Source organism: Colobus angolensis, unplaced genomic scaffold (assembly GCF_000951035.1).
Source record: "Colobus angolensis palliatus isolate OR3802 unplaced genomic scaffold, Cang.pa_1.0 Scaffold221, whole genome shotgun sequence".
NCBI lineage: Eukaryota > Metazoa > Chordata > Mammalia > Primates > Cercopithecidae > Colobus > Colobus angolensis.
In genome coordinates this window covers 382,422-395,846 of record NW_012115389.1, presented here as the reverse complement: position 1 = coordinate 395,846, position 13,425 = coordinate 382,422, and the positions used below count along the sequence as shown (strand labels likewise).

Genomic DNA, 13,425 nt, shown 5'->3' with positions numbered 1-13,425 from the left:
TAAAGCTTCTTGGCTTGACAGGGCATGCTTGGGTCTTATTTCATAGTTGATGTCCACACAGACAAGAGGAATATGACTGCTAATTAAGTATTCATTGAGTAGCCTTTTTTCCCCCACAATAAACATATAATTAAGATTCAGGGTGTGTGTGTGTGTGTGTGGTGGAGGAAGAGAGAAGAAGAATTCCTCTATATGCCGCTAGTTTTATAACCATTAGTTTGCATACCATTAGTTTAATCCTATAGTTCCCTAGCCAGATAATGGCAAGCTTATTCTCCATTCAATGCTGCTAACCTAACTGTATTCAAGTACATGCTTTGCAACCTGAATATTTCTTTCTGTGTTGCCATGAAAGCAAGCCAGGGCAGGAATGCGTGAGTGTATCTAAGGCTCTATCCCTTTCCTCTTTCTAGCCTAGTCTGTCAACACTGCTACTCCTTGTGGAAGCATGAAGTTCCTAATGCCTAAAATAGGCTCCTCTAAGAGAATGATAAGCTGAATGAGCTGATGAGGCCAAGCTAACCCAATCTGGAAGCCTGTGTGGTTCAGAAGGACTTCCTTTAAATTCTGTGAAGACAGGGACAGCAGACAGAACATATTTGCTGAATAATTTGATTCCCTGAGAAGATGAACGTCTTGCTTCTATCCAAGCTTTATTACTTCCCACAGACATGCCAAGCTCTATCAGCATCCAATCTTTCCAACCACCTCTGGAAATGCCCTGACCACTATTAAAAGGTAAATCAGTAGGTTCTCTCATGTTATAAAAGATGAAGAGGACAATCGCTTGCCACAGCTACCCCAAAACAGGGGCCTGAAATAATGTGAAACAAGAAAGAGACATTTATATTAACCTTAGTTCCTCTTAAGAAGGAAGCTGGCCGGGCTCGGTGGCTCAAGCCTGTAATCCCAGCACTTTAGGAGGCCGAGACGAGCGGATCACGAGGTCAGGAGATCCAGACCATCTTGGCTAACACGGTGAAACCCCGTCTCTACTAAAAAAATACAAAAAAACTAGCCGAGCGAGGTGGCGGGCGCCCGTAGTCCCAGCTACTCGGGAGGCTGAGGCAGCAGAATGGCGTGAACCCGGGAGGCGGAGCTTGCAGTGAGCTGAGATCCGGCCACTGCACTCCAGCCTGGGCGACAGAGCGAGACTCCGACTCAAAAAAAAAAAAAAGAAGGAAGCTGTATTTGTTTAGGAAAACTCTCTTACAATAGAAGGCAAGACCGCAGACCCAGGTTGCCTTAATTTGGGAAAAACAATTCATGCTAGACAAGAAGAAGAATGCGTTCAGGAGGGGAGAATAAAAGAGAGAAAAAGGATGCCAGTGGAAAACTGCACACTCTGCCAGTGACTTTTTGTGAATCCCTTAAAACTTTAATAAAGTTGTTATAACTCACCAAATGCTTGAAAAAATATATATATTTTTAGGGAACCCAAAGAGGAGCTTTGTGCCACATTTTTCATGAGGTGAAGCTGGAGCAATAAGTTTGGGGGCAGAGGAGCAGAGAGGAGTGTGCTTATTCCCAGCACTGGAATTGGATTTGGGTCTGGTTTAACCAAATCTTTAATGAACAGGTGCCCAGGGGTATGTGAGTAACAAAAATTAATTAGTGGCTAGTGAATGTAAATGCATCAACTAAAAATTTGACCCACAAACCATATGCAGTACTTATTTTGCATGTATAAAGTTACATGATGTACAGCTCTGTTGCTTGAATGACAGGCATGCCCACGTCATTTCACAAGAAGAATGTCACATAAAAAGAACTTTCCTGGCTTATAAGCAACTCCTAAGTACTTTTCCCTTAATTGATTAAAGGCCATCCAATGCTGATCTTCACAGTGCCACAGAGACTCTCACTGTCCTGAGAGCAGCAATCAAACCTCACCAGGGCTTGTGGAGAGCATTCCTCCTTGGAAACGCCTCCTCATTCGACGGTCAACAACATCATCACTTTCAACAGGATTCAGGTCATGGAAGATCAGCACGCTGTCTAACAATCACTTTATTTCCAGCCATTTTCACAGAAAACTAGCCTGGGAAGCAGATCACAACAGTATACTGACTTTTTAAGGAATAAACTAGGCAATTATCTTTTCAAATGTTGTCTAAGCACGACTAGTTTAATGCCATTACAGAGCACACCAGGGGACAAGAGGTGACCGTCACCAACGCAAAGCTGGCATAGGGGTTAGTGATTCCAAACCAACCCATCTGATAAAGCAGGTCAGGGGGAAAGAAGAGGAAGAAGAAAGTAAAGGAGGAGAAACTGAAAAAGCTTCTCTGAACTGAATCAACTGATACCCTTGTAGGTCGTGAAGCTGAGTCTCCTTTTAGTAGAGAGACCTTAACTATGTAAAGGTGCCATGTTATGTGATGCCCACATAAATCCTGAAACTATTACAATCCCTCATGGAATAGTAACATTATAACAGAACTTAAAAGTCTCCTTTAGCAAGGATGTAAACGTCGACACTCCCTTCCTCCCCAACCAGAGTAGTCAAACAGGATGGGTTTCTTCTCCATAAAACACAATAGCATAACCTACATATCTACTGGACCAGAAATGGCTTCTATAACTTATTTGTTTATTTACTCAGCTCCAATTCCCAGAAATCAAAATTAACTTTCCCACAGGGATCACCTGATCCCTTTAACGTGCCCCTCATTAAAATGGCTGGGAACAGGAGGAAGAAAGCAGACTCACCATTTGATTGCTATACCAGTACAGTGACGACCCCTTCAGTATCACCCAGAACTTTTTCCATTTGTTGCTTAGGAAACTTCCCTTTTCCTTTTTCTTATACAGCCACCCTTGGCAGTCAGCATGGCCCAGATCTTTACACGATATCCTCCTCCGACTCATCGTGAGAAAACCTGCAATGATTACATGAAAAGGTAAAGTATTACCCTGATTTGGTAGGTAAAGTATTATCCTGATTTATGTGACAGAGTGAAAGGCAACTTTTAATTGTTAACCCCACCAGGGAGTTGGATTTTTCACCAAGATTTATGCAAAGCCTATGCAAAACCAATGCAAAAAAAAAAAAAAAAAAAAGCCATGTGTCTGTTTTATTTTTAAACATTCATTTGATGCTTAGAAGGTATAAGATACAGCCAAAGAAATAGCGCAGCGGGGCTGATATGCAAGTATTAGTCTAAGAATAGTATTCACCAAGAATAAGTTGAAAATAATTAAAATCGTAAGGCTGGCAGGCATATCAGTGCAGTAACATCGCTCCTCTCAACAATAACAGCCGTAGTTATGCAATAGATGTTGAAGGGTTAATGCCCACCTCAAAACACAGCTACTTCCCGACTCACTGCCAGTTTTTCTAAGCTCTTTCGACATACCACGAGGGATTAATCCAAATGAACAGCATGTCGTCATTTCTTAAAATCAATTCAACAATAACCAAAAATTAATCTGCCCTCCACCTCCTCATATTAGCATTAAGAGATAAAAATCTGATCCCAAGGAAGGCATCCCGGAGGAAAGCCACACTCAACGCACACAAAAAGGAGATAAAGAAACAAAAGAGATCTAATTACCTTGAGTTTTCCTCCTCGGCTTCTGACGCAAGGGAACCTGCTGAAAATGCAGGAAGGAAAGAAAAGAGGAAATTTCTGATTGTGTTGTAACATTTGTAAAGAGAGAAAGAGGGAGGAGGTGGCAGTGTTTATGAGCAGGATGGAATCTAAAAAAAAAAAAAAAACCTCTCCAGGCAGAGCTAACGGGGAGCTACTAGCTGAGGCACAAAATGTGCTAATTAGAATCAATATACATTGAGCTAAACCTGAAAAAAAAAAAGTCACAGAGCATTTATCACTAATGTTTCCTGTTCCCACCCACTAGCTGCTCTCTCACTACTACTTTAGTTATGATAGCACAGTGTTCACGGAAGTTTTAAAAATCAAAAAATATTTCCCCTTTTGTGTTTTTGTGAGAGAAGGAAAAATAGATCTGCTGCTTTTGCAATTTCTAAATAACAATGATTATTCAGATCAACCTGGAGGATAATTGCTACAATCTCAAAATATTAGAGTCACTTGACTATTCCGTTCATAGTCCTGCTCCTACATAGGGTTACACCTAAACCACATGAATTAAATATCCCAGAAAATGAAATTCCACAACCTCTTTTAGTGAGAGTTCAGTAGCAATCAACCCTCCTTATCAGGAAATTCTTATTTACAGAATTGTATTGAAATATCTCTGAATATTTCTCACGTTTTATGGAAGATAAATTAGTTACCACCTACTATTCTGTACTAGCTCTTCAAATCTTCAAATCAGACATAAGACAATATATATGAAATATACATTTTTTACACAATACATTTTAAACAAACATAGAATCAGACTACCAGCAAAAATAAAAAATATTTTTAAGTATTTTCAAATACGTGTGTGTCTGTATGTGTAGAGAGAAAAAAAATTTTGCTTAAAGAAGTTTTGTTTTTTCTTTACAAATATCTAAGCTGAATTGATTTAAATTTGAAAGATAACCTTTTCTGTTAACAGGTAGAGAACTCAGGGGGAAAAAAGCGTAAAAATGAAAAGCAGTTCTAAATTTGGTATGCAATCTTAGTACAGCATTTTATAATGTTTTCTAGAGATGCCTGGCTTATATTCTACATATCTAACTATTGATCTCATAGCTATTGTATATGGTTCTACTGTATGTTTGAAGAAGGGATATGACAGTGAAAAGAGGAGAGGGTCTTTAAATCCAGAGGCCTAGAACCAATTCCTGGCTATTACAATTAGTAGCTGTGTTGCCCAAGAAAATAGCACCCTCTGAATCTGCTTCTTCATTTATAAAATGAAGATACTGATAATAATTCTAAACCTATAGGTCTTATAAAGATTTGACAAGATTTATTTGTGAAAATCCTCTGAGAACTAAATATTCCTTTATGTGAGTATATGTAATATAGTATTATATCGTTGAGATAAACAAATACTTTATATCTAATAAACAGAAAAAAATCATGATTTTTATAAGTATGATTTATGTTTCCTTCAGCAATTATAATGAAGCTAAAGTGTCTAAATTATATTTCCTGGGAAATATAGATCCCGAGAAATACTGCACTGACATTTCATCTGACGAATGTTAGAGTAAAATTTATCCCCCCCAAAATTAATCATCCATAAAGATGGCAATAACTGCCTTAAATTTTAAGCAAAGATAGACATGTTATAATCATGGCACGTTACTAAAATCCAGGCAAGTTATCATGAAAAAGACCTAGTCTCAGCCTCACCTCACAAATATCTCCCACACTGACCTGTTTGTGTTCTAAAGTTCCTGTCATTCCCTCAAATCATCTCCTGGGACCTTTTTTTGATATGCCAATTCTCTGAGATCAGTAAAACCCAACTAGTACCTATTGCCAAAATATTTTTGCTCAAATATGTATATCATTTGAGTGGCTAAATGTTAGCTGAGAGCCAGGACTAAGGACAAAGAAGAGAATACGTGAATTTAGATGCTGGGTAAGATTTGGGAAATCTGGGGTCCAGGAGTTCCTAGGGGGCACTTAAGACAAACCAAGAACAAGGCTAATAGGGAGAAAAGGGCGTTGTTAACAGTCATTCCTAGAGTGCTCAGGCCACCAATGAACAAGATGAAATTACATTAGTTCAAGCAACAAGAGCAGCCTTCAGATGAACAACTGAGAGAAAAGTCCCTGGAGGGTAGCAATGGGATCAGCCAAGGCAGAGAGGAAGTGATGCTCCTTCCATCACTCTCAGCTGGGTACCAGTGAGTATTCTCTACCCATTCGTTGTGAGCACCCAGTGGGACTGGAGCCTTCCGGCTCCACCTTCAAACCTTAGGGCTACTTCCAGGGAAAGCCCCAAAATGTAAGCTTTGTCTCAGTTCTGCCCAAGACCAACCCTTGGTCTACACCATGTTCTTGTGCCTAGGATGGGATGAGAACAATACCTCAAGCAGAGCGGGCACCCAACTCAAAGAAAGTCTTTTTTTTTTTTTTAGAGAGGGGAGCTTAGTTATTGAGTCATTGAGTCACCCCTGTTCTGACAGTAATTCTCTTAAAGCAAATTATTAACTGTTAAAACTGTTTTCCCTGACCAGAAACAGACTGCATTATAGAAATAACAAATTCAGGGAGTTTCGGTTTCACTTAATATACATGAATTTGAAACCTAAATTGGTTTATATGAGACAATGAAAACAATCTTTGAGAACTTTATTGCATCTAAGATAGATTTTACTCCTCACAACAGGAAGTGGAACCCGCGAACTAGTCAGTTTCAAAAAGATCTTCATGTGGTTTTTAACTAGGTAAGTTAAAAAAAAAAAGCAAGCAACCAGTTGAGCATTTTATGAGATGGTTTTTCAATAGGGGAAATTATAACTTGTTATCATCATAAATATTCAGAGCCTAGTAAGATATTTTCTCATTCTATTTTCTTCCAGTTTGAATGCTATAGGTAAAACTAAAACATTATTCTTAAAATCTAATTTTGCCCTAACTTGGTTCTAAAATTGAGGGGAAAATTTTCTTTGAAAATATGTATTTCTTTTTTATTGAAGAAGTGTATTTTTCTTTAACTTTTTAAAAGATGGTTCAAAAACTTCATTTGGCCACGAATCACTCAAAAACACATAGAACAGTAGAAAATACACAAAGGAAACTCCTTTGGTATTGAATGATGAGACTAATGCCCAGGTTACAGGCAACTACTATATTGACTTATAATCCATATAGTAGTTGTTAAACCTTGTAAGCAAAATTTATCTCAAGATGTATTAAAATTCACAGTAAGATGTTCTGTCATTACATCAGACTTCACACTGATCCTAATCTTTAGCAAAAACTATACAGTGATATGCTGGTAAAATGGGCTCTCTGGTTGCAGGAGCCCTAACTTGTGGATTTTGTCAATTTCCATGGTACAAACCCTCACATCATTGACAATTTCAAGCTACCAGTATTTTAACAACCAAGCCACAAAAATTCCTGACTATTTTAGAGCTGTACCAAATCGGCACAGCACTGATAGAGCTGTTAGGGATGTTTCTCCAGAAACCCCTGACATCACAAGCGTTTTTTATCCTCCCCGGAAAACTAGACTTAACTTTTTAAAGGAGAATCTAAAGCATCCAATTAATAAACATTTACCTGTGAAAACATGAAAAGTTTGCTTAATTTTTTCAGAAGACTAACCACCTTAAATAATACTTAATACATTAATTGAAATAATCTCTCATAGTAGTGAATAATGGAGACAGACAACAGACATTCTAATAATAATAATAATAGAAGCAGAACTAAAAACAGTGACAGAGGTCAGGTGTGATGTGATGACTCACACCTATAATGCCAGTGATTTGGGAGGCTGGGGCAGGAGGATCTCTTGAGCCCAGGAGTTCAAAACTGGCCTGGACAACATAGCAAGACCTCATCTCTTATTTTTAAACACCACAATGGCAGCTAAGAAATATGAATAAAGCTTGCTGGGCGTGGTGGCTCACGCCTGTAATCCCAGCACTTTGGGAGGCCAAAGTGGACGGATCACGAGGTCAGGAGATCCAGACCATCCTGGCTAACATGGTGAAACCCTGTCTCTATTAAAAATACAAAAAATTAGCTGGGCATGGTGGCGGGCACCTGTAGTCCCAGCTACTTGGAAGGCTGAGGCAGGAGAATGGCATGAACCCGGGAGGCAGAGCTTGCAGTGAGCCGAGATTGTGCCACTGCAATCCAGCCTGGGTGACAATATGAGACTCAGTCTCAAAAAAAAAAAAAAAAGAAAGAAATATAAAAAGAAACATGAATAAAGTTTAATAATCATATCATGCTGACGGGTGCCAGGCACTGCTCTGAGTCTTTTCAAGATACTGGCATTGAACTCTCATAGCCACAAGAGCTATTTCAAGAATAAAACTCTGCAGAGTAGACTGATAGGGGATTTGTTTGCATTGTTGCTGTTTTGTTAAGAAGTAGGGCAGGGGCTGGGCGCAGGGCTCACGCCTGTAATCCCAGCACTTTGGGAGGCCGAGGCTAGTGGATCACGAGGTCAGGAGATCGAGACCATTCTGGCTAACACGGAGAAACCCCGTCTCTACTAAAAATACAAAAAATTAGCCGGGCATGCTGGCGGGTGCCCGTATTCCCGGCTACTCGGGAGGCTGAGGCAGGAATAAGCAGAGGCAGGAGAGAAGGTGGTCGTGGAGCAGAGGGAGGAATACAAGAGAAAGGTAGATCCAAACCTTCCAATATGGTCAGTGTGAAAAAACAAAGGACAAGCCCCTCTTGGCCATGCACGGTGGCTCTCACCTGTAATTCCAGAACCTTGGGAGGCCAGGGCGGGCAGAGCATGAGGTCAAGTGTTCAAGAGAAGCCTGGCCAACATGGTGAAAACCTATCTCTACCAAAAATACAGAAATCAGTCGGGTGTGGCGGTGAGCACCTGTAATCCCAGCTACTCAGGAGACTGAGGCAGGAGAATTGCTTGAACCTGGGAGACAGAGGTTGCAGTAAGCCGAGATCATGCCACCACACTCTAGCCTGGGTGACAGAGCAGGACTCGTCTCAAAAAAAAAAGAAAAGAAAAAACAAAGGACAGATTCACTAGAGATTTGGCAAAAACAGTTTAACTATTGTGTGGGGCTACAAGACCAGTCCGAGTGGGTTGAGAGACGAGTGGGAATTGAAGAAATAAAGACAGCGTTGCAGACTACTCTTTCAAGAATCTTCACTGAAAAGAGGCGTCATGATAGTAACAGGAAGGCACACTGCCAAAGGACAGAGATTGCCACAGACCTCCCTCAAAACCAAGCTTCTGTGCTTAAACCCTTCTATTGCAGTAAGATACAGATACACACTTAGAAAGCTCTTCAACAATACAGTATCAAAGGCTTCAATTATATTCATATTCTAACTCATTGATCATCCATTTCTTTCTGCTTTTTTTTCTTTTTGAGATGATTTTTAAGGGAATTAAGTATACTGTTATCTCTCTGTGTACCCCTTCCCTTTTTCATTTCTCTCTCATCCTCCTCACATTACACTAACTGAATGTGATGTTGATCATTTCCTTGCTTTTTTTTTTTCTCACTCTGTTTCCCAGGCTGGTCTAGAAATCATAGGCTCAAGAGATTTATCCTCCTCAGCCTCCCAAAGTGCTGGGATTACAGGCTCAAGCCACCACACCTGGCCTCCCTTGCATTTTTACTATCTATATATAATATTTTAACAAAACTATAAGTAATAACATTAACACAGACATTTAATTTTCACTATTATGTTTCTGTAATGTTTTCACATTGATACATGTATCTCTAGTTCATTTTCAATGCTGCATAGTGCTGCAGTGAAGAAAAATGCCACAATTTATCTCTACCTATTGATACACATTTAAATTATCTACAGTGTTACGCTATCACAAAAATGTCACAATTAACAATTTTGTATAACTTCCATTGTGCATATATGCAGGTGTCTTTCTGGGCTACATATGTGTCTGGAAGTGGAATTGCATGATCATAGGATATGTGCGTCTTTAACTTTTTAGATATTCCCACATTTCTTCCAAAGTGTCCTACTTACAGACCCTCCTGCAATATATAAAATTTAGCTCTCTACAACCAGGAATATGTTTTAGTCTCCTATCTCAGAATTTCATAAATCTTTCCTATGTCTTCTACTGTTTCTTTGTTTTTTTCTCTTTCATTAATGTCTGCTCTTATCACCCTTATTTCTTTAAATTTTTAAAAAATTTACTCTGTTATTCTTTTTCCAGCTCCTAGAGGTGATGTTTATCTCATTTATATTCTTTGCTTTTATTATAATAAAACAGTCAGAGTTATACATTTACTGTGAATTTTGCTTTACTTGTATCTCCTTGTTTTTCCATCGTAAATCATTTCTTTAGAATGAGACATTGGAATGTATATTTATAGGTTTCTTAGCATATGGAAAATTTTCACCACTTTTTTAAATTTCTAAATTCATTGCATTTTGTTCAGAACATATGATCTTTACGATACCAATTTCTTGAAATTATTAGCATTTATTTGTCACATTACATAATCAAATTTTGTAAACATTCTGTATTAGTCCATTCTCACACTGCTATAAACATACTACCTGAGACTGGGTAATTTATAAACAAAAGAGGTTTAATTGACTCACAGTTCTGCATGGCTGAGGGAGCCTCAGAAAAGTTACAATCAGGGTGGAAGGCGAAGGGGAAGAGAGACACGTCTTACATGGTGACAGGAGAGAGAGAGAAGCAGGAAGCACCAGATACTAATCAAACAATTAGATCTCATGAGAACTCACTCAATATCATGAGAACAGCATGTGGGAAGCTGCTCCCATAATCCAGTCACCTCCCACCAAGTCCCTCCCTCAACATGCAGGGATTACAATCTGGATTACAATTCCAGATGAGGTGAGGACACAGTCAAATCACATTCTATGTAAACTTAAATCAAAACTGCTAATTTTGTTTTCCAAATCTTTCATATCACTCTTTAATTTTTGTTGCTGGAGTTACAACTTTGTTAGTATTTCCGTCCTTTTATTTTCAAACTTCCATGTGATTGTTGGCTGGTTTTTGCCATTTCTTTTATAAGGACCATATGACTACATTTTGATGTTTTTAATATAACAAGATTATCTGTGCCTTTTCATAGGTGAATTTAATCTACTTACATTTAACAGCATTTTTATTTTGCGGTTTTGGTTTCATTCATTTCATTTATTTTTATTTTTCCCTTTTTTCTTTCTCACATGTGATTTCTCTGATGTTTAATTTAGTATTTCTAAATTCACCATAAATATAACATAACTTAGCATATTGTAACTCCTGTTTGAATGACTACTCTCTTGTTATTGCAGTCTACATATTTATTTTTCCATTAAAAATGTTAAGCATATTATTATTCTTAATCATAAATTTATTATGAATAAGTTATTATTTCTCAATCAGAATTCACAAGTTTTCCTATTTCTGGGATCATCTTTGTTTCATTTATCATATAGCTTCCCATTGGATCCACTTTTCTGTTTAGGAGGGTGCCTCTTTGAATAGTCCCTTTTAATGATAATCCATAGGTAGTAAATTATCAGTCTCCGTGTATATTGTAATGCCTCTATTTTCACCTCAAAACTGAACAATAATTGAGGTGGGTATAAAAATATTTTCGCCCCTGGCACTTTGACTATTTTGGTCATTGGTCTTCTAACAACTATTGCATTGATCAGATTTCTGCTATCAGTCTATCATTCACTGTACTTGATTTTTCTTTTCACTCTCTTAAGGCATTCTCATCATCCTTGAGATACTGTAACTTTACTGCAATGTTACTAGTTATGCACTTATCTTTATTTATACTGCTCAATCCTCTAATTGATGCTTGCATCTTTTTTCAAGCATGGAAAATTTTAAAGGGTCTTCAAATAGTGTTTTTCTGCCATTTTCCTCATTCTCTCCTTTTGGGACTACTGTTAGATTTATGTTAGAGATGAGTGATTTTTCTTTCATATCTTAGCTCTTTTTTAATCTCTTTATCTCTCTGTGCTACTTATGTCATATCAATTTTTCAAATCTAATTCCAAGTTACTAATACTCTTTTTTGAAAGCATCCAATGTTTATGCCATCTATTGAGCTATTGCAAGGAAGGTATTTTCTGATATTTCTAAATGTTTTCAAAACCAACTGATGTTTATTATTGGTGCCTGATTTTTCTTCAAAAATTTTTAAAAGTTTCTTTGAACTTCGTACTTAAACATTTTGTCGAGCTTTTAACTTTTTATTTAATTTAAAATGAAGCTATCTTCTAATTTTTTATTCTGTATTCTATCTTTCTTAGCATTATTATTTGTAAATGTGTTCTGGGATTTGTCTTAGTCAGTTTGGACTGCTGTAAAAGAGTACCACAGATTGAGTGGCTTAAACAACAAATATTTATCTCACAGTTCTGGAAGCTGGGAAGACCAACATCAAGATGTGGGCAGAGCTGGTGTCTGGTGAGGGCCCTCTTACTGGTTTGCACATGGCCATTTTCTCATTATATCCTCACATGTTCAGGGAGAAAAGTCGTCTCTCTCTGGTCTCTTCTTTTTTTTTTTTTTTTTTGATATGGAGTCTCACTCTGTCACCCAGGCTGGAGTACAGTGGTGTGATCTCGGCTCACTGCAAGTTCCGCCTCCCGGGTTCACACCATTCTTGTGCCTCAGCCTCCCGAGTAGCTGGGACTAAGGCGCCCGCCACCATGCCTGGCTAATTTTTTGTATTTTCAGTAGAGACGGGGTTTCACCGAGTTAGCCAGGATGGTCTCGATCTCCTGACCTTGTGATCCGCCCGCCTCGCCCTCCCAAAGTGCTGGGATTACAGGCGTGAGCCACTGCGCCCGGCCTCTGGTCTCTTCTTATAAGGGCACAAATCTCATTCATGAGGGTGAAGCCCTCATGACCTAATTAACTCTCAAAGGTTCCACCTCCTAAAATCATTACCCTGGGGATTAGGGGTTCCATGTATAAATTTGTGAGGACTGAATAGGAGGGACACAAATATCCAGGCTATGACAGAATTTAAATTTGCAGAATTGCAAGTGAAAAAGTATTATGTCTTCTCTTTCTCTGCCTTACTGTCTGTCTATATGGCATTCTCTCTCTCTCTCTCTGTCTCTCTCTCTCTCTCTGTCTCTCTCTCACACACACACACACACACACACTCTCACTTTCTCTCTCTCTTCCAATCTGTGCTTATGGCTCTCTCTTTTGTGGTTTAAAAGTTACCTCCATTTACTGCAAAACTAGTTCTATAATAATATCCTGATTTAATCACAGAGAATCTTGCACAGATGGCCCCCAACATATGATGGATAGTTTGACTTACAATGACTTTATGATAGTACCAAAGAAAAAGCAATATGCATTCAGTAGAAGTTGCACCTCAAATTTTGAATTTTGATATTTTCCTGGGCTAGCAATACGTGGTATGATACCTTCACATGGGATTTTCAACACTTTATTATAAAATAGGCTTTGTGTTCGATGATTTTGCCCAGTCGTGGGCTAATTTAAGTGTTCTGAACATGTTTAAGGGAAGCTATGCTAAGCTATGATGTTCAGCAGATTAGGTGTATTAAGTGCATTTTCAACTTAAGATATTTTCAATTTATTACAGATTTATTAGGACGTAACCCCATGGTAAGTCAAGAAACATCTGTATATTCTGTCACTGATCCAGTTGGTGACTAAATTTAGCTCCCGGTTTGGCGCCTGTGTCTGTATCTCCTTCCTCCCAAGGCCCACAACTAGCAAAATGTGTCATCTCAGGCAGTGATTTGGCAACTGTTTCCTCCATTTATCTTTAGCTCCTTTCACAAGTGGGGAAGCTCCATTGTCATCATGGAGTGAACCTAGCTCTCC

The 13,425-nt window shown here is 38.5% G+C and overlaps 1 protein-coding gene across 2 annotated transcripts in view; it reads right to left on the bottom strand.

Moving 5' to 3' along the window:
- IPCEF1 (interaction protein for cytohesin exchange factors 1) overlaps positions 1-13,425 on the bottom strand; it is a 206,556-nt gene that overhangs the window by 90,400 nt on the left and 102,731 nt on the right. The window contains exons 4-5 of one of the 2 annotated variants that reach the window (XM_011943742.1): positions 3,558-3,594; positions 2,713-2,882 (exon numbers count right to left, since the gene is read on the bottom strand). In XM_011943742.1, coding sequence (XP_011799132.1) covers positions 2,713-2,882; positions 3,558-3,594 — 207 coding nt within the window. Of the gene's footprint in view, positions 1-2,712; positions 2,883-3,557; positions 3,598-13,425 lie in introns of both variants that reach the window. The other variant, XM_011943741.1, reaches the window with a different exon arrangement.